At 43.7% G+C, this 20,004-nt stretch overlaps 1 protein-coding gene across 1 annotated transcript; it reads left to right on the forward strand.

Annotated features, from left to right (window-relative positions):
- Positions 1–358: 358 nt before the first annotated feature.
- Positions 359–15,184, forward strand: ptchd4 (patched domain containing 4). Its single transcript, XM_053613974.1, has 3 exons — positions 359–1,304; positions 6,882–7,362; positions 12,403–15,184. Exons 1-3 carry the CDS (start codon positions 747–749, stop codon positions 14,052–14,054), a joined length of 2,691 nt encoding a protein of 896 aa, XP_053469949.1. The 5' UTR covers positions 359–746; the 3' UTR covers positions 14,055–15,184.
- Positions 15,185–20,004: the final 4,820 nt, after the last annotated feature.

Here is a 20,004-nt window from a genome sequence, read left to right on the forward strand (position 1 = left end):
ATGTTTGCATGTGGAAATTCTCTACATAACCTGTCCAGTTTACCTTCAGCAGAAAGCTGTGCAATTAAATTATTTTTCATTGCACATGTGATCACTGGAATGTTTCACTATCCCTCCCAGATGAGCACGTCTAGGCCTACATTAACATCTCCAGAGGAAGCCAGAGCTAATTCAGACATTGACTGTATCTGGTGGATTCTGGGTCATATTCACATTCATATTCAGTTCAAGTTCATATATCACAGCCAAGTAATCAAGAGTTCTGCAGCGCCGCTTTACGTTCATCCAGACTAGAAAAGAGCACAAAACCTGGCTTGGGTGTTTAGGATGGAGAAACTCTTCCAAAAATAACCTGCCTTGCCTCAGTGGACCACAGTACAGTACAGAGCTACAGTGAAGCACATCAATCCGTCGATGCTGGAGCTGGAATGAGGAATAATGGAACACACACACTGCTGTAACCAGAGTGAGATTAACGCGTATCGGGTGGAGGAGGGAGGCATGTCTTGAGCAGAAACTAAAAAAAGCACACGCGCGCGCGCGCGCATACATACGCGCACACACACACACACACACACACATACAAACACGCACGCACGCACACAAAGGGTAGCCGATCAATAATCTGTTTTTTGCACACCGCAGCATGGGAGCGCGTGTCACATGCACTTGCTAGGTAAAAGCAACAGAGGAGGAGGTGGTGGAGGAGGAGAAAGAGGAGGAGGTGGTGGTGGAGGAGGAGGTGGATGATGCTGCGGCAAGCGATCTACGGCGCGCTCAAAGCCTCGTTCTACTGGCTCGGCTTGTTCGTGAGCCGGCACCCGGTATTCTTCCTGACCGTGCCCGCCGTCCTCACGGCGCTGCTGGGCGGCGCGGCGCTGCGTGGATTCGCGCCCGAGGCTGACCTGGAGCGGCTGCTCGCGCCCGCGCACAGCCTCGCCAAGGTCGAGCGGCGCCTCGCCGACAGCCTGTTCCCGGTGGAGCGCTCGAAACACCGCCTCTACTCGGACCTGCACACGCCGGGCCGCTACGGCCGCCTCATCTTGCTCGCGAAACGCGGCGCCAACGTGCTCGAGCTGGCCGAGCAGGTGCTGCGCGTGCACCGGCACGTGCTGGAACTGCGCGTCGCGCACCGCGGCTTCAACTACACGTTCGCGCACCTCTGCGTGCTCGACGGCCAGCGCGAGCCGCGCCGATGCGTCCTCGATGATATAATCGCGATCTTCGAGGACATCCGCGAGGCCATTCTAAACAACAACACGTTCGCTAAAGTGCCCGTGAGCTACCCGAACACCACGTTAAGGGTAAGAGGGGTGTCGCTTTAAAAAATACTTTCATATTCAATGTGTCAATATTATTGGGCTACTAATAAACTATTTGCATTTGCACGTGCGATATGCTAATGACTGCACTATGCAATAGGCCAAATCCATTCTACTTTATCACTCCAGCCGCCGTGATAGCTATATTTACACAATCTGTTGATATATTACGTGTTATATGATTCATACAGACACATATTCCGTGGTCTACACAGTGCAGCTGGAGAATAAAGATCACTGCCGCTGGTCGAGAGCGCGTGTGTGCGCGCGCGTGTGCGTGTGTTTATGGGAATGCTAAAGCTCTGTGAACGCTATGCTATGTAAGAGTGAAACTGCAGTACAGCAGCAGCCTATGAAACGCAGACTGTAGTGACGTTACCGCTACCGCAGCTCGCAGGGAAACCCTCGGAATGATGGTGGTCCCATATCCAGGTCTATGCAGTTGATGTTATGAATCAGCTGCATAGACCTGCATTGCACACAAGCTCAGTGCACGCGCGCCCGCGTGCGCGCGTGTGTGTGTGTGTGTGAGCGGATGGATATGTTTTGCTGTAGCAGTGCTCAGTAGTGAGGTTACAGTTTAGGGTTCGCGTGCACTCAGTGTGCATTGGATCATTTCCTTTCATGACACTGATCCACGTCTTAAATGTCGTTTACAACAGCAAAACTACAGTCCAAGTCAAATGATTGTCCCATTTTTGTTTTGTAGGTTGCACACAACTCTAGCCTACAGTTAGTGATGCACATTTTCACAAAATCACAGTGAAACCTACTGACTCTGAAAATAAGGTCAGAGGTCATGTATTCCAGCATGTCTAGGCCGTGTTCATGCGCTTACATACACCTCAATCTTTTCAGCCGTGCATGTCGATCCAGTTTATTTCTATGTGTTCTGAAACTTTAAACCGTCCTACTGTCCTGCTGTGGTGTTGTCGTTTTTTTAAAAACACCTAACCACTCGAGTGGCTCCTTCTGATTGGTTGTGGATGGATTTAAACTCGTGCAAAAAAAAGGGGACTTTTTTTTTAGCTTGAGGTGGCAACAGTTGTGACATGAAGTTCTGGAAATGGCAGGTTAATCACAACAAGTTTACCATGCAGTCAGGAAATCACGTTTTCAAATATTCCTAAACCCCCCTACTAGTCCCGGTGGTCTTTTCGGCCCTGGCGGGAATCACTTTGATCGCACCGATCCTTTAACACGACCACGCTGTGTTTAATCCGTATGGAATATTGAGCTTTCTACCACGTTCGTGAATCCGTCCGACTGGTTGGAAGGTGCCGATTCGTTTTCTTTGACGAGTAGTGCCGGCTGTAATTCAACGTTAACACGCTTGTTCGAATACTTTATCGTTTCTATAGTAACAACTCATCCACAGTGACTTATGGTACACGGTGGAGACGCTGAATAATCTAAGACGAAACCCATGATATTATTGATCAAGGTCTTTTAATCTTCATTTTTAACGTCTGTGGAAGGAGTCTCCAGTGTCAGCGCTCTGGAAAGTCTTTAGGGTGAAGGACTTCCCACTTATATGTCAAGCTGTGTTTTGCGAGTTCGAGTAGGTTTTATTGTCATTCCTTTCATTACAAACTGTAGGAGAGTATGGTTGCGTGTGACCCGAGTTCCCCAGAATCACGGGAGCGTGAGACGTCGTAACACAGTGACAGACGGTGCAAAGGGCCATCCAGCTGTCCATTTTCGTGAGGAGCCTGGAACCTTCTCGAACCCTGGTGTTGAATCCGACTTCCTGTGGGAATAAACTGTTGTGGAGTTTACACCTGCGTTCATTCCTGAAATGATTCAATTCAATTTTATTTCTATAGCGCTTTTTAAAGAAATATATAAATTCAGGATATACATTATAGATGTATGAATTTATCCCTAACGAGCAGCCAGAGGCGACAGCGGTGAGGAAAAAACCCCCTGAGACGATATGAGGAAGAAACCTCGAGAGGAACCCGTCCTCATCCAGGTGACACCGGATAGTGCGGTTGTAAATAATTTCCCTTTTATAACTGCAAAAAAGTGCAATTGTATAAACAGGTGCTTACAGCAGTGCTTGGAAGTTTGTGAACCCGTTAGAATTTTCTACATATCTGCATAAATATGACCTAAAACATCATCAGGTTTTCACACAACTCTTAAAAGTAGACAAAGAGAACCCAGTTAAACAAATGAGACAAAGATATCTGAGGGAAATGATCCCGTATTCCAGATCTGAGTGGGGAAATGTGAAGTATGTGAACGTCTAGGATTATCAGTTTAATCTGAAGGTGAAATTAGAGTCAGGTGTGAGTGAGTGAGCGTCCTGTTTTATTTAAAGAACAGGGATCTATCAGAGTCTGATCTTCATAACACGTGTCTGTGGAAGTGTATCATGATATGAACAAACGAGATTTCATAGGAGAAAAGGTCACAAAACCATCTCTAAAGAGTTTGGACTCCACCAATCCACAGTCAGACAGATTGTGTACAAATGGAGGAAATTTAACACCATTGTTCCCCTCCCCAGGAGTGGAGACCAACAAAGATCACTCCAAGAGAAAGACGTGTAATAGTCTGCGAGGTCACAAAGGAACGCAGGGTAACTTCTAACCAACTAAAGTCCTCTCTCACATTGGCTGATGTTAATGTTCATGAGTCCACCATCAGGAGAACGCTGAACAACAACGGTGTGCATGGCAGGGTTACAAGGAGAAAGCTACTGCTCTCCAAAAAGAGCATTTCCACCCTTCTGCAGTTTGTTAAAGATCACATGGACGAGACAGAAGTGTAATGGAAAATGTTTTGCGGAAGGATGAGACCAAGATAGAACTTTTTGGTTTAATTGAGAAGTGTTATGTTTGGAGAAAGGAAAACACTGCATTCCAGCAGAAGAACCTTATCCCATCTGTGAAACATGGTGGTGGTAGTGTCAGGGTTTGGACCTGTTTTGCTGCATCTGGACCAGGACGACTCGCCATCACTGATGGAACAATGAGTTCTGAATTATACCAACAAACACTAAAGGAAAATATCAGAACATGAGTCCATGAACTGAATCTGAAGAGAAAGTGGGTCATGCAGCAAGACAACGATCCTAAACACACGAGTCGTTCTACCAAAGAACGCTTAAAGAAGAATAAAGTTAATGTTTTGGAACGTCCAAGTCAAAGTCCTGACCTTAATATAATAGAAATGTTGTGAAGAACCTGAAGCGAGCAGTTCATGTGAGGAAACCCACCAACATCCCAGAGTTGAAGCTGTTCTGTACTGAGGAACGGGATAAAACTCCTCCGAGCCGACGTGCAGGACTGATCAACAGTTACCCCAAACGTTTATCTGCAGTTATTACTGCACAAGGGGTCACACCACATACTGAAAACACACTCACTCACAGATGTGTCATATTAGATCATTTCCCTCCATAAATAAATGACCAAGTATAATTGTCTTTATCTACTTTGAGGACTTGTGTGAAACTCTGATGATGTTTTAGGTCATATTTATGCAGAAAAGTAGAAAATTCGAACAAACTTTCAAGTCCTGCTGTACTTATGAATATGATCATCAGAGGAATTTCTGAATTCATTATAGTTGTAACTTAAGGTTTATTGTGTTGAAGTGTTCGTTGATTGAGACTTGAGCGCAAAACTGGTTGTAGCAATTGCAGTCCTAAGACTATCCAAGGAAGAACATCTACAGCCATCTTAATTTTTTCTATGTGGTTCCATCCACAATAATCCCATGATCTCCCAGTGATGGTTAGGCTGTCCATGTGCGGCCACCTTAGCAGCAGTGAGCTATTTACAGGTGATGAGAACTCCAAACAGAAGTAGGATCAGGATGGATGAGACACGTCTGGAGTGTAGCTCAACAGACAGAATGGGGGAGGGGAGGAATCATGCTCTTCTCCTATCATAGCGCGTCTGCCTCAAGGTTCGAAGTGTTGTGCATTCTGACATGCTCAGTAACCATTGTAAATAACGCTTATCGAGTGACCGTAGCTTTCCTGTCAGCTCAAACTGTTCTGGATATTCGCCTCAGGGCGTTTCCACCTGCAGAACTGCAGCTCACTGGATGCTTTTTTCTTAATGCTTAAATTGAATGATATTAAAGGGTAAAGAAAGTTAAGAGATATATCTGATTTATTCGGATCGGTGATCAAATGTTCTGGGACAGGAGCAATGCAAACAAGCCCTTAAAGAGCCTTCCCCCCAAACTGCAGCGTAATACCAATATCGATGCATGTAGCTTGCAGGCTATAAAAATGTGGCTGACTATTCATTATCCTAGCTTTGACACAGCAGAAAGTGAAGTGAACAGCAGGACATGGAAAAGAAAGAAAGAGAAAGGTAAGGTACGCTTTGTTGCATTGTGACAGCAGGAAAAGAAATGCGCAGAAGGCCATTGAACGGCCGGACTGAACGCCTTTACAAAGTTAGAATGGAGAGGAGTTTGAAGTGGGCATGTGAGAAATGTTAGCTGCAATGCAACAGTGCAGTGAACTACAGACTTCAGAGGAGCTTACTAAGGAAGCCTCACATACAAAGACAGACCCTGAGGTAGTCAGTGTCTGCTTCTTATTCTCTAAACTCGAATAACACTCCCAGGCTGAGAGCGCTCCTAGGCCACCGTATTGCAGGAGTGCAGCTCAGCAGCAGCAGCGAATGCGCCGCAGGCTTGCGTTAAGGCTGCCTGAATGAATCTGAAGCTTCTAGTGAACATAGCTGATGTTTTGGAGCCTGACTTTGTGTAGCCAAACCACTTCCATACTAGTCCACTAGTGAAATGCATTATATGGTGCATTATTTTCTAATTCACTGCGACGGTTTTCTTTACAAAAGAAAGATTTTTATTGACAACAACTTGAGTGAAAAGTAGAATCTTTTCTTGACGAGTTTGTCGCGAAAACTCATGATCCGTTTTTAGATCCAATCCGTCGGCGTGTCGTCTGAACGTGTGCTTTGACTAGCAGTTGACACGGTCCATATCAGGCGTTTGCTATGCGTTTAAAACGTAAACACTTGTGAGTTCGACTTTTCCACTGGTTACAGAGCTAGTGCTGGTAGAAATCGAGGGAAAAGCCTTCTTTATTCATGCATTTTGAGAAATGAACAGATGTAATATTAAACATTGACATACTTATAGCTTTATGCTCGTCATCGAGGTCTAAAATGGTCCTACATTTGATATTGGTGAACAGTGAAGCAACACATTTTGCTTTACTATGCTAATTATTCTCCTGGCTAGTAGTTTGTTAGCAAGCCATATACAGAAGTTATTGCACTTTTGCACGGAATCACTGCTTGTAAAAAAAATAAAACCTGCTCAAATCGGCAATAAAAAATAGCTTCAATTGCATTGTGTTTGCAAAGTCTGCTCCACGCTGTACCCTCCTCCGCATCTGCTAAAAGTGGCCATTCGAGTAACGGAGCCGGTGTACAGTCCAGCTGATATGTAATCCTGATGGACGTTAATGTGAGTGTGTAAAAACACACACATTGGAGCATGGGTGGGGTCATTATTAAGACTATCATACCGATAGGTTTTTTGTCCCCTCTCTTTTCTCTCCAGGATGGCCGAGTGGCATTTATCGGGCACCAGCTGGGCAGCGTTGTGCTGGCATCACATGGGCGTGAGCGGCACGTCAAGTCTGCACGGGCTGTCCAGATCACCTACTACCTACGTCGGCTGGCTCCCACGGTACAGGATGCTATTGCTGAGAAATGGGAGAACGAGTTTGGTAAGATGGCGCAACATTTAGCAACAGCCAGCCCTGACCTGCACGTGCAGGCGTTAACATCGTTTGGTCTGTGGCGCGACTTCCATGCGACGGGGGCACTGGCGAAGGGCGAGGTGCTGGTGGGCCTGGTACTGGTGCTGCTGGCTGCCACCATCTCCAGCTCTATGCGTGACTGTCTACGTGGGAAGCCCTTCCTGGGGCTGCTCGGTGTGCTGACTGTCTGCAGCGCCAATGTCACCGCTGCTGGCATCTTTTTCATCTCACATGGCAAGTTCAACTCCACGCTGCTCGGTATCCCCTTCTTTGCCATGGGTATGTGCTGCTTTTCTTCCTTGTTGCATGTGATTGTGCTAATTGCTATAATTGTCTTCTTAAAAGCATTTTTTTAAAAACTTTTGTTGTTCCTGGAATAAAAAAAAAGGATAAAAACATATCGAGTTTTTTTTTTGTATTTAGAGTACGAGATCTCTTTAAGGGTTCGTTATGGGGGGGGGTCATTCAAATGAATCGCTTTCAATGGACAAAAACAGGACGGTAAATCCGTTAGATTATGTATTCTCTACTTCACTTGTAGCGCTATATCTATTTACCCTCGCCGACCACTTTAATAGGAACACTTGTGTGAATCAACACCATTGCTCATTCATGCTATTATCCACTCAGCCAATCAGCGCAGGAGGCACGGACGTTGGTGCCTGGCTGGTTTGAGTACAGAACGTTTCCTTTTCTTTTTTTATTGCGCTTTTTTTTATTTCCTAAACTTATCTGAGACTTTTAACTGTACATTTCTCAGCTCTGAGCACGAGTTGCAGAAGTCCGTCCCTGCCACATGATGGTCTGATTAGATAACAGCATGAACGAGAGGCAGTACTTGTAGCCAGTGAGAGTATGCTGCACATTATATATCAGAATTCAGAAAGGAACTGCGGTGCTGTAGATGTAGTAAACCGGACGCCTGCCTGGAGCAGACAGTATGGCAGTCCATCTGCATTCTCCGACGGCAGCACAGCTGATGTCTGGGTGGGAAAAAGCGGTGTCGTGTATGGGGTCTGTATTGGGGTACTATGAAAACATGTTCACACACAGAGGCTTTCCTGTGGTTGTGCTCATACACGTCAGGCGAGTAGCGTTTATACAGTATGTGCGATAAGACAACATTTATTAGCAAGAATGAGCAAGACAGAGGGGGTCAGAGGCAAGGGAAAACTCCCTGGAATTGTATAAATAAATACAATACAATAAATGACCATGAAGAAATAATACTGAACTCATTATTATTATTAGAAAATATTATTACCATCATACAAATTTTCACTTGGATTTCATAACACCAAGATCTGACACATTCAGGCCAGAGCAACAGCACACATTACACATCCTGCATAGTGTAGGCCGGGTGAAAATATGGAGGAGAACCATTCCGTCAGCATTCCTTCACCGCAGCCTCGAAGACTGTCGCTGCCGGGGTCTTCCGCAGGATCTTCCTCGGTTCTCCGTCAGTGTTAAAACAACGACAACCGCATCAGCGTCTGCATCCACTCGTCAGCCTGAACACGTCTATCTATTTGTTCAGCTGAAGATTTGGCGTTCACACGTGGTTCCAACTGGCGGCTAGACAACACTGATTTGCCGCACACGTCACTAGAAGCTAGTCTTGTGCCCGGGATATCCCGCCCGCTCCAGGATTAGCAAATCGTCCGAATAAGTTCAGCCCGTGTGTGCTGACTGGACAGACTCGAGCAGCATGAAATTTGTGTCATTATGAAATAAATGTCATATTTTTTAGCGTAAATACTTTTTGAAACTGAAATATGACAGTGTTACTATGAAAATGAACATGCTGAAATATTTGATAATGAGTTGAGTATTATTTATTGTTTGACGTATTTATTGCTGTATTTCCTACTCACGTTATTATTTCTGTCATACACATATGAATTCAATTCATTTGGACTAAAAACAAATTACTAAGGACATAATGACAGAGGAAGAAACATGGAGAACCAGGCACAAAATGGACCTCATCGCCTTCTGGGTGACGCTCATATGCAGCGCAGTCCACTAATATCGGCACCCTTGGTGAATATGAGCAAAGAAGGCTGTGAAAAATTGTTTTTATTGTTTAACCTTTTGATCTTTTGTTCAAATAATTCACATAAAGACTCTGCTCTCATGGATATCAAACAACTACAAACACAACACAGGTTTATAAAAAAAATCTTTGTTAAATATAGGTGTGCAACAATTATTGGCACCCTTTTAGTCAATACTGCCAAGATAACAGCTCTGAGTCTTCTCCTATAACGCCTGATGAGGTTGGAGAATACATGGCGAGGGATCTGAGAGCGTTCCTCCATACAGAATCTCTCCAGATCCTTCACATTTCGAGGTCCACGCTGGTGGACTCTCCTCTTCAGTTCACCCCACAGGTGTTCTATGGGGTTCAGGTCAGGGGACTGGGATGGTCATGGCAGGACCTTGATTTTGTGGTCAGTAAACCATTTGTGTGTTGATTTTGATGATGTTTTGGATCATTGTCCTGCTGGAAGATCCAACCACGGCCCATTTGAATCTTTCTGGCAGAGGCGGTCAGGTTTTCATTTAATATCTGTTGATATTGATAGAGTCCATGATGCCATGTATCCTAACAAAATGTCCAGGTCCTCTGGCAGAAAAACAGCCCCAAAACATTAAAGATCCGCCTCCATATTTAACCGTGGGCATGAGGTACTTTTCCATATGGCTACCTCTCTGTGTGCTCCAAAACCACCTCTGGTGTTTATTACCAAAAAGCTCTATTCTGGTTTCATCTGCCCATAGAACCCGATCCCATTTGAAGTTCCAGTAGTGTCGGCACACTGAAGACGCTCGAGTTTGTTTTTGGATGAGAGTAGAGGCTTTTTTCTTGAGACCCTTCCAAACAGCTTGTGGTGATGTAGGTGACTTCAGATTGTAGTTTTGGAGACTTTCTGACCCCAAGACACGACTAACTTCTGCAGTTCTCCAGCTGTGATCCTTGGAGATGTTTTATCCACTTGAACCGTCCTCTTCAGTGCGTTGAGACGATATAGACACACGTCCAATTCCAGGTCGATTCATAACATTTCCAGTCGACTGGAACTTCTTCATTATTGCCCTGATGGTGGAAATGGGCATTTTCAATGCTTGTGCTATTTTCTTATAGACACGCCCCATTGTGTGAAGCTCAACAACCTTTTACTGCACATCACAGCTATATTCCTCGCTCTTACCCATCGTTATGAATGACTAAGGGAATTTGGCCTGTGTGTTACCTCATATTTATACCCCTGTGAAACAGGAAGTCATGGTTGAACAATTTCCTGTTCCTACTGTACTAAAAAACGTACAATATCAATAAGAATATACTTCATTGTTGTACACCTACATTTATTTATAATATATATATTTATATATTTATATTCATTTTTTTATAAACCTGTGTTGTTTGCAATTGTTTGATATCCACGAGAGCCGAGGATTTTTGTGAATACTTTTTGAACAATAAAGATGATTTTTCACAGCCTTCTTTTGCTCATTGCACCAAGGGTGCCAATATTAGTGGAGGGCAGTGAGGTATAGAAAAGGATTTACAGCACTGCACGTATTGAAGGAATGTTAAATGTTTGGTGTGCTCCTGTAATGAATAGAAGGGGAGTCAAAGGCGCACGGCGGTTTTTGTGCGAAGTCTCTAGTATACCCAGTTGAGATTATCCACAGCATCAGGAGGTGAGTCATAAATGCAGATCCGTCCAAGACAGGAGCAGGAGTGATGCACTACTCAGTAAATCTCTGTAATATTCAGTGGTGCAATAAATCTTTTATTTCAGACGGATTAAATGTAGCAGAGAGAGAGAGAGAGAAAGAGAGAGAGAGAGAGAGAGAGAGAGAGAGTGCATTTTCTTACCTGAGGAAGCCTGTGGAGGACGGGAAGTGATGGGAAAAGAAAGAGACATGTCTTGCTGAGACTGTGGCTATTTATACCATGAAAGATTAACTCCAACCCAAGATCTATGAGCAATGAAACTGATCCTTTCCTGAATTTCGAAGGGAGAAGGAATAGCTCTGGTCAGCATGATCTGGAACATGGAAGGGTCCATAACTACCGTGTTAGTACAGGCATGACCCTGAGACACCTGCATCCCTCCAAGCAACTCAAGACCACCGTCCAACTCCATGCAGTTCGACTGAATTTGATTTGCATAGCACTTTTAACAATAGCAGGTTCACAGAAATTGGGATGTATATTTATATTTGAATATTTATATGATGGCACTCAGGGACATAAAATGTCCACTCCACCATCAAAGCATCCCAGTTCACTCTGTATGTACGTGAACCCCTGAGCTGTAGATTTACCCAAGATGCATGTTCTCAATCTTGGGGGTCCCAGTTTCATGAACCTTCATTCAGTTTGGAGCTGGTCTTAAGTCAGTTTTTTAACCCAGACTGCAGCATGTTAATTAAAACAGCCTTTATGCTCAGGAAAATACGGCGTGAAATGCAGTCTGTGAACCGACTACACTAAACTTAAACAGGTTCCACTGTTTATTGCTTTTCCTACTGAGACAGTGTGGAGAGATGCATTTATCTACAACTTCCTGCAGAAATTCAACTCAATACTAAACAGTGAGAAAAAAAAAACCCAGTATATTTGTGGATAAATCGAAATAACTGCTGACTCATCATCATCATCATCATCATCGTCATCGTCATCGTCGTCCAATCGCCTGGCTGCGATGGCTCTACTGATGGAGTTTCAGAACTTCCTCAACCCGCTCTACAGTATAAATCCGTCACTATAACTAGTCCTCTCGAACATCCGGAAGCAGACATCTAATGCTCCAGTCTTCTCCATCAGACTGGCTGTTAGTCTCAGTTATCACGAACGAAAGACAAATAGCTACGCACGCCACACACAGGAAGTAGTGAGGATGTTCCGTTTATATCAAGGAGGAATGTGTGTGGGGAATCTGGTGGGAGGTGAAGTCTCTAAAGGCAACCATTTGTTGAAAAAATTATAGAAGCAGAAGGAAAAAAAAAGATGAAAGACAAATTCCTTGATCTCAGGACAGCTTTTGATATATATTTCTAGCTAGAGAACTTTCTCAATTTCTCGCCTTCAAACGAGTGAGGACCTCTTTGTTTAGTCAGGGATTTGATTAAATGGCTTGTCTCTTAGGTAGTGGCACAGTACTGCGAGTTTCATGGACATAGAATGTATTGCTAAACTGCGATTTTTTCACCCTTTCTCACACAAACTTTACGCTCCAGGGTGTGCTAATGCCTTTGTTAGTATATTTAAATACCTGAAATGTTTGTCTTTCTCCACAGGGCACGGAACCAAAGGAGTGTTCGAGCTCCTGGCTGGCTGGAGAAGAACCCGGGAGAGTCTGCCGTTCAAAGAGCGAGTGGCAGACGCCTTTGCCGATGTGATGGTATGCTACACCATGACGAGCTCGTTGTATATCATCACGTTCGGCATGGGCGCCAGTCCTTTCACCAACATCGAGTCCGTGAAAGTGTTCTGTCAGAGCATGTGCGTGGCCATCCTGGTCAATTACTTCTACGTCTTTTCCTTTTACGGCTCCTGCCTGGTGTTTGCTGGCCAACTCGAACAGAATCGCTACCACAGTGTTTTCTGCTGCAAAATCCCCTCTGTAGAATACCTGGACCGCCAGCCCACATGGTTCAAGACCATGATGAGTGATGGCCATGATCTTTCCACACACCATGACAGTATGCCCTACCAGAATCACTTTATTCAGCACTTCCTGAGGGAGCATTACACAGAGTGGATTACTAACACATATGTCAAGCCCTTTGTGGTCATCCTCTACCTGATCTATGCCTCCTTTTCATTCATGGGATGTTTACAAATCAGTGACGGCTACAATATAGTGAATTTACTCTCCAGCAACTCACCCAGTGTGTCGTTTGCCCTGACCCAGCAGAAACTGTTCAGCAACTATAGCCCAGTGATAGGATTCTACATCTATGAGCCTATTGAATACTGGAACTCCACAGTACAGGAGCACCTCAAGACACTAGGGCAGGGTTTCAATAAGATTTCCTGGATTGATAATTACTTTAATTATTTGAAGGTCACAAATGTCAGCGCATCAACCAAAAGCGATTTCATCAATATTCTCAAGACGGCATTTCTTAGAAGACCGGAGTATCAGCACTTCACGGAAGACATCATTTTCTCAAAAAATGGCGATGAGTATGACATCATTGCATCCAGGATGTACCTGGTAGCGAGAACCACTGAGAAGACAAGGGAGGAGGTGGTGGAGCTGCTGGAGAGACTCAGACCCCTCTCTCTTATAAACAGCATCAAGTTCATCGTCTTCAACCCCACCTTTGTGTTCATGGACCGCTACAGTTCCTCAGTTGTCTCCCCAATTCTAACATCAGGTTTCAGTGTCCTGACCATCCTCATCCTCACATTCTTCCTCGTCATTAACCCCTTAGGGAACTTCTGGTTGATTTTGACCGTCACTTCTGTGGAGCTGGGTGTCCTAGGCCTCATGACACTCTGGAATGTAGATATGGACAGTATCTCTATCCTGTGCCTTATTTATACTCTGAACTTTGCCATGGATCACTGTGCCCCTCACCTCTACACGTTTGTACTGGCCACCGAGCACACCAGGACTCAGTGCATCAAGATTTCGCTCGAAGAGCATGGGGCAGCCATTTTGCAGAATGCCTCGTGCTTTGTGATTGGGATAATGCCCCTGCTCTTTGTGCCTTCCAACCTGACCTACACACTGTTCAAGTGCTCACTACTCACCACCGGATGTACAGTGCTGCACTGTTTCATCATCCTCCCGGTCTTCTTGACTTTTTTCCCTCCCTCCAAGAAAAGGCACAAGAAAAAGAAACGGGCGAAGCGGAAAGAGCGCGAGAGGGAGCGAGAGAGGGAGGAGATCGAGTGCATCGAAGTCAGAGAGAACCCCGACCATGTGACCAGCGTCTGAGACGTTTGTGCGAGTGTAACCGGGAGCGTCCCGTCCACTCGGACGGCGCGAGATTACATGTAGCGTTTCGCAGTCATGTGGGTCGAAGTGGATCCACCTTTTCGAGTGACCCCTCAACAGCTCCACGAATACTAATAGGCACACTTGCTATCTAGAGCAAGAAGGTCTTCTTATGTTGCACCATTCATCCCAGACTAGTCTATAGCATCTGCCTGCTTCTGTGGACAGGTCACCTGTTATTTCCGTGATTGAAATGATATCACGACCTGCTAAAACCAACGCCGAGCTGTTTCTCGAGCATGGCCGGGAGTAGATCGAGAGAGTAGTACTAATACTAATAAGTCTGAAATTGTCCAAAATTGTAGCCGATGTACTAAATATGGCTGATATGTTTAGAAATGAAAGGCTGAAAAGAATACATTTCAGATGACTGAAAACCCTGAATATGTATTTTTCACTAGACAAAATGTATAGAGTTGAAATTCAGTCACTATTGTCCTGGTTATCAAATACGTGCGAGGGCTAACGAGTAAGTGTTCATACATGTAGCATGACATTATTATTATTATTATTATTATTATTATTATTAGAAAGTTTATCGAAGTTGAGCAGAGCAGATGTTATACACTGTCCATTCAAATGAACAAACGAACATGAAGGTACAATTTCGTGACATTACGTTGGAACCGGATGTCCTTGTTGGAATTCTGTCTGTGTTTCCGTTCGTTTTGCAGCATTTCGAAGGCGTAATACGAGACACGACAACTACGGGCTGAGAATGACGCGAACAAACGTTTCGAGTCATGTCCAAAACAGCAGGTGGATAAAATAGACAGTACAATAGATATTGAAAGTTGCAGCGAAAGAAGTTTTCCAAATGAATACTCGTTACAGTCAGCGCCAGACTTTTACATCCAGTGTTTATTCACCCACATGATGTTGTTGTTTTTTTACTTACTAGTAAGACAGTATACGATCCAAGCATCTGAGAGTAATGCAAATGTTGTAGAATTAGATATGCACCAGTTGAAAAGAAGACAGTGCAAAATAGTTGTAGGAAGAACAGCGTCTGCAGGAACTAAACACTGTAGTAGGACTTATTGCTAGAACATAGAGAAATATTAGTTACAAAGCAGTCCGTCAACTAAAACGAGAAATAATACAGAACAATAACAGTAGTGTACTGAGTAAATTACTATGGGCTTTATTACAACAGTACATTTTTATTTATTTATTTTTAAAGTTACAATACGTACCCTGTCATTAAAGAAATATAATGTTGTCAGGCGTAATTTTTTTATTTTAATCATTGCCTAATATAAGGATTATGGTTCTTTTGATTTTGAACAGAAACTAATGAGCTGATATAACGTATTATTACAGGTAGTTCAACCTCAGTTTTAGAACAGAAACATCAAACATTTGAAAGTTGTTTTTTTTTTGAGTATTTAAAGTTATTTTAGGGGTTAGTATTTTTAATTTATCCTTGTTTGTGATGAAAGCCTTGGGTAAATATTGTTGTCTGGGCAAAATGCTAGCTATTGGCTACAAAAAAAAAAAACCACACGCTGAAATATCGGTGAATCTTTTCTTGTTAAAACATTGGATTCGCAACAATTTGTATGAGAGTTTTATTTGTGAAAACGAGCGTGTGAGATTACTGCCGGAGATCAACGAGCTGTTTCCAGCGTTAGATCCGTTCGCCGTGACCGCGCCAGTCGAAGGGTCTAATAGTGAAGGTACTGGGGAATTATTCCAAAGGCAGATAAACTGTAAAAGAGCCACATTTTAATCAGTGTGTTAGGCAACATGTCAATCTGGAAGAATTCACATCGAAGAGTCCGCTCCCGTTAAAATGTTACAGGTGATGAAGGTTAGGGCATAATGAGCAGGTGTGTCTTTTATTCTGTCTTAATTTGTATGTAATTCAACGGCATCTTATTAACTCGTTCGAATGCCTGCTTTCTGTCGAGACAGGCGGATTATGTGGACCAAACAGGTGAAAGTGAGAGTGAATGTATTCAGCGGTGCTTGAAAGTTTGGGAACCCTTTCGAAGTTTCTAGATTTCTGCATAAATGTGAGCTAAAACATCGTGAGATTTTCACACAAGTCATAAAAGTGGCTAAAGAGAACCCAAATTAAACAAGGGAGACAACAATATCATACCTGGTCATTTATTTATTGAGGAAAATGATCCAATATTACATATCGAGTCAATTCTAAAGGGTTCACAAACTTTCAAGCACCCCTGTAGCAATTGCGGAACAATACATCGAATACAACACTAAACCCGTTTTTGAACGAGCAGTGGCTTATTGAAGACGACGGGTACGGTTTCTCAGAATGTCAGGCATCGAACACCGCGTGTAAACGTCCACCGTGTTCATCTGACCAGCCGTCGAAGCCGATGGAGATCTTGATGTGTACACAACGATGGCGTCACTATCTAATTTTATGTAGGAAGAGGGCATGCCAATGAAGTAGGCTATATAAAGAAAAGAAATGCATTCAATCATATACTTCCCAAGAACGACTGACTGCATGTAATGTACGTATGCATGTATTTAGTTACTGTGCATTTCTGTTTGTTTTTACATTTCGAGAAATGTAAATGCTTTTGTTTTAAACCAATATCATCTTGTTAGTAATTTATCTGTGTTGTACTAATGATGTGTGTATGTGTGCATATATATATACACATATATATTATATATATATATACACACACACACACACACACACACACACACACACAAAATTGTATAGGATTTTATAGTTTTTTTAAAGAAATGAAAAGTGAAAGATTTTTTTCTATCTAAAACTCTTAATATAAAAAGTGCAATAAAATGTGAAAATAAAAGCTGAGTAGGTCAGTAATAAATTATGGAATGTCAACTGCATTCTCAAATCATTTCTTTCCATACATGATACATGATAAACGTCAAATATTATCTTCCGGAGCCAACTGCCCAGGTGCCCTGTCCGCTGAAAGGTAAGGATAGCCTCCTCCTATTCCTTTCTACCTTGCTAATGCGTTCTTCTTTATTTGGAGTGTTTTTCCTACAACACTTGATAGAATTGTCAAAACTGGAACAAGCTTCTCCGTCCAAGCACCTTGTTAGCCAAAAACCTAGCGATGACCAACAAGGGTCCCCCACAGAACAGTCCGAGATGCTCTTTAGCTTATTAAATCAATCAATCAATAAATAAATAAATAAATCTGCATCTTGGCGACAGACACGGCTTATCTCAAGTCAATGATCAGGAGCTGAGATTATGCAACTCCATCTCGATTATTGACTACAGTATTTCTCAACAGAACCGTCTTCGTACAGTAGCTCAGTGACCGATTAGCTTCGGAATGTTCTTCTAAGCTGATAATTACCTACAAATTTTGATATAATTACCAGTTGAGCCAGCATTTTCAACATTATCAGCCTGAACGTGGACCCCAATGTCAGTGACAGATCCATGTCTTTGGCTCAGTGAAAGGAGTCCAAACGTTGGCTCTCAGGTAATGCAGGACATTCCTAACAGAAGGGGCCTGGTTGGGAGAAGTACCCCATCACAGAGATTTAATCGCTATGGATGCCACCGTACTGGAGGCTTGTAAGGACAAATCAAGCAGCTCTAATTGAGGGCAGGTTATTATGGCTCTGAAGTTCTTCTTGCAAGTATTCAGATGACAAAATATACTGATCTGCATAGTTGTTATAAAATACCTAGATCAACAATCAGGGTGGCAAACTGTTGAGCATGTGTATCCGCCGTGAGCGGAATCTCCTCACCGAGAACCCAGCAATGACTGGGTCATTCTCACTGAGAACATCTGCTGGGCTCCAACAGCAGAAGACCATACTGGGTTCCACTCCCGTCAGCCAAGAACAGGAATTTGAGGCTACAATGGGCAGGCCACACCTGGTCCTTTTCCAGTCTTCAACGGTCCGGTGTGGGCGTGTCTGTGCTCATGACGGACTCGGATTCTTGTTCAGAACTGGATATTACATTTGCATGCATTTCATGATACATGGAAAACTATGGTTTTGATTTGACACTTAGAAAGAAGGAGAACTGGCCAGTAACCCCAGACCAAATCCAGTGTTGAATCAAATGAGTAACACAGCATGTCTGTTTGGGGACAAGTACACCATGGGACCGCTCCTGTCTCCTGGGACAGCTGCTGTGTGTGATATTCTGTCAGGTTAGTACAACCAATTAGACACAAAACATGACAAATAGGCCAATTTGGCCAAATGTTTCTTGTCTGCGTTCTTGCCCAGGTTCTCTCTCTGGAATCGGAGAGAGTTCTGACGTCCACCCATATAGAACCATGGAGAACCATGGAGAACTTGCAAACCAGATGGATTTTAGCCACATATCCCAGTTCCTAGCACCCTCAAGAAGGACCATTTTGTCTTTGAAGGTTTGATTCAGTCTGGAGATTGCTAGGAAGTGACTTAATGCCAACAATCCGTGCATATTTTCTAGTGCGTGGAACATAGTGCCATGATCAATCAGATTGATTGTGACTCACAATTTCCACAGAATTCCCCCACAACATGCTGAGACCTAGAGAAGGCACAGCTGTAGTCCACAAGAATAAATACTAAGTGGTGTTCCATTATCTAATGGCCCGATGAGATCCGTACCGAATGCTTTCCACACCAAACGGATCTTGATTAAGGAAAGTGGCTCCCTCGCCAGCACGAAAGAGACTTGCTCCAGAGAGCCCATGATCTTTCTGGCTACCCAACAAAACCACCCATCTTCGTCAAGGGTGATGTGGGCCACATCTGGAGCACTGCAGAAAGATCCAAAGAATCTCCGCCTCCTCAGCTTCCTCAAATAACAAATGCAGAAGCACCACATCTTTCACCACATCCTGTGATGATGTTGACTCGTACACTCAGTGGCAGTTATAACCTTCTTGAAGAATTCTACCTGAAGCAACGGGTATATACGTATATACGTACCGGACACAATTTCTGCCGTCTTGTATCTTAGCAACTGCTCTTCGCAGACGAAGTTGTACACAATTAGTTGTAAATTCCCCACAAAGGCTACTGTGGGGACAATGCTTTTGCCGTGTAGGAATTTTGCTGCCATCATACACAGACCCAATTTCAGACATTGCTGAGGCCAGAGATGAGCATGGTGGTTCGACTGAAAGATATCCTCAGTATGGATGACTTTCATGTACATGGCAGTAGATATAGCATCCTGATGCTCCTCTGATACAGAGGAGTCACTGGGTTATAAGGAGGGCTGGTGGCGTTTCAGCACCTCTATCGTCAACGTCTGCAGCCGAGTCATTAATTCACCTACAAATTACCTTACTGACCGTTTCTGGGCTTGACATCACGCCCATCAGTCAATGCCAGACATGGTCATTTATCCCAAATGGTTTGGCTCAGAGCCAGGTTCTAATCAGATAAAACGTCTTCAATTTGTTAGGGAGCATAAAGATTGGGCTGTGGAGCAACGGAAAAAGGCCATGTGGTCTGATGAGTCCAGCAGAATTACCCTACTCCAAAGTGACGGACACGTCAGGGTTAGAAGGCAAGCGTGTGAAGGGATGCACCCATCATGCATAGTGCCTACTCTACCGTACACGCCTCTGGAGGCAGTGGTACAATCTGGGGTTGCTTCAGGGACATGTTCCAGGATGACAATGCCAAGATTCATCAGGTTCATATTGTCAAAGCGTGGTTCAGGGAGCACGGGGAATCATTTCAACCCTATTGAAAGTCTTTGGGATGCGCCGGAGATGTGTTTTTTATTTATTTATTTATTTATTTATTTTTTAAATGGAGTGTTTTGACGGTACTCTCACTTCCTCAACGCAAGCTCTTCTCTGGCCAAGAATGAACGCAGCACTGTAATCAAATTTTACAGTGTGAGATGAAAGGAGGCTATCCCCAGCTTGGAGGACAGGATACCTATGGCGGA

Source organism: Ictalurus furcatus, chromosome 25 (assembly GCF_023375685.1).
Source record: "Ictalurus furcatus strain D&B chromosome 25, Billie_1.0, whole genome shotgun sequence".
NCBI classification, from domain to species: Eukaryota; Metazoa; Chordata; class Actinopteri; order Siluriformes; family Ictaluridae; genus Ictalurus; species Ictalurus furcatus.

Coding starts and splice junctions, on each gene's coding strand:
- ptchd4 (XM_053613974.1), top strand. CDS start 747: ATGATGCTGCGGCAAGCGATCTACGGCGCGCTCAAAGCCTCGTTCTAC. Junction 1,305..6,881: donor ACCCGAACACCACGTTAAGG/GTAAGAGGGGTG, acceptor TTTTCTCTCCAG/GATGGCCGAGTGGCATTTAT. Junction 7,363..12,402: donor TATCCCCTTCTTTGCCATGG/GTATGTGCTGCT, acceptor CTTTCTCCACAG/GGCACGGAACCAAAGGAGTG.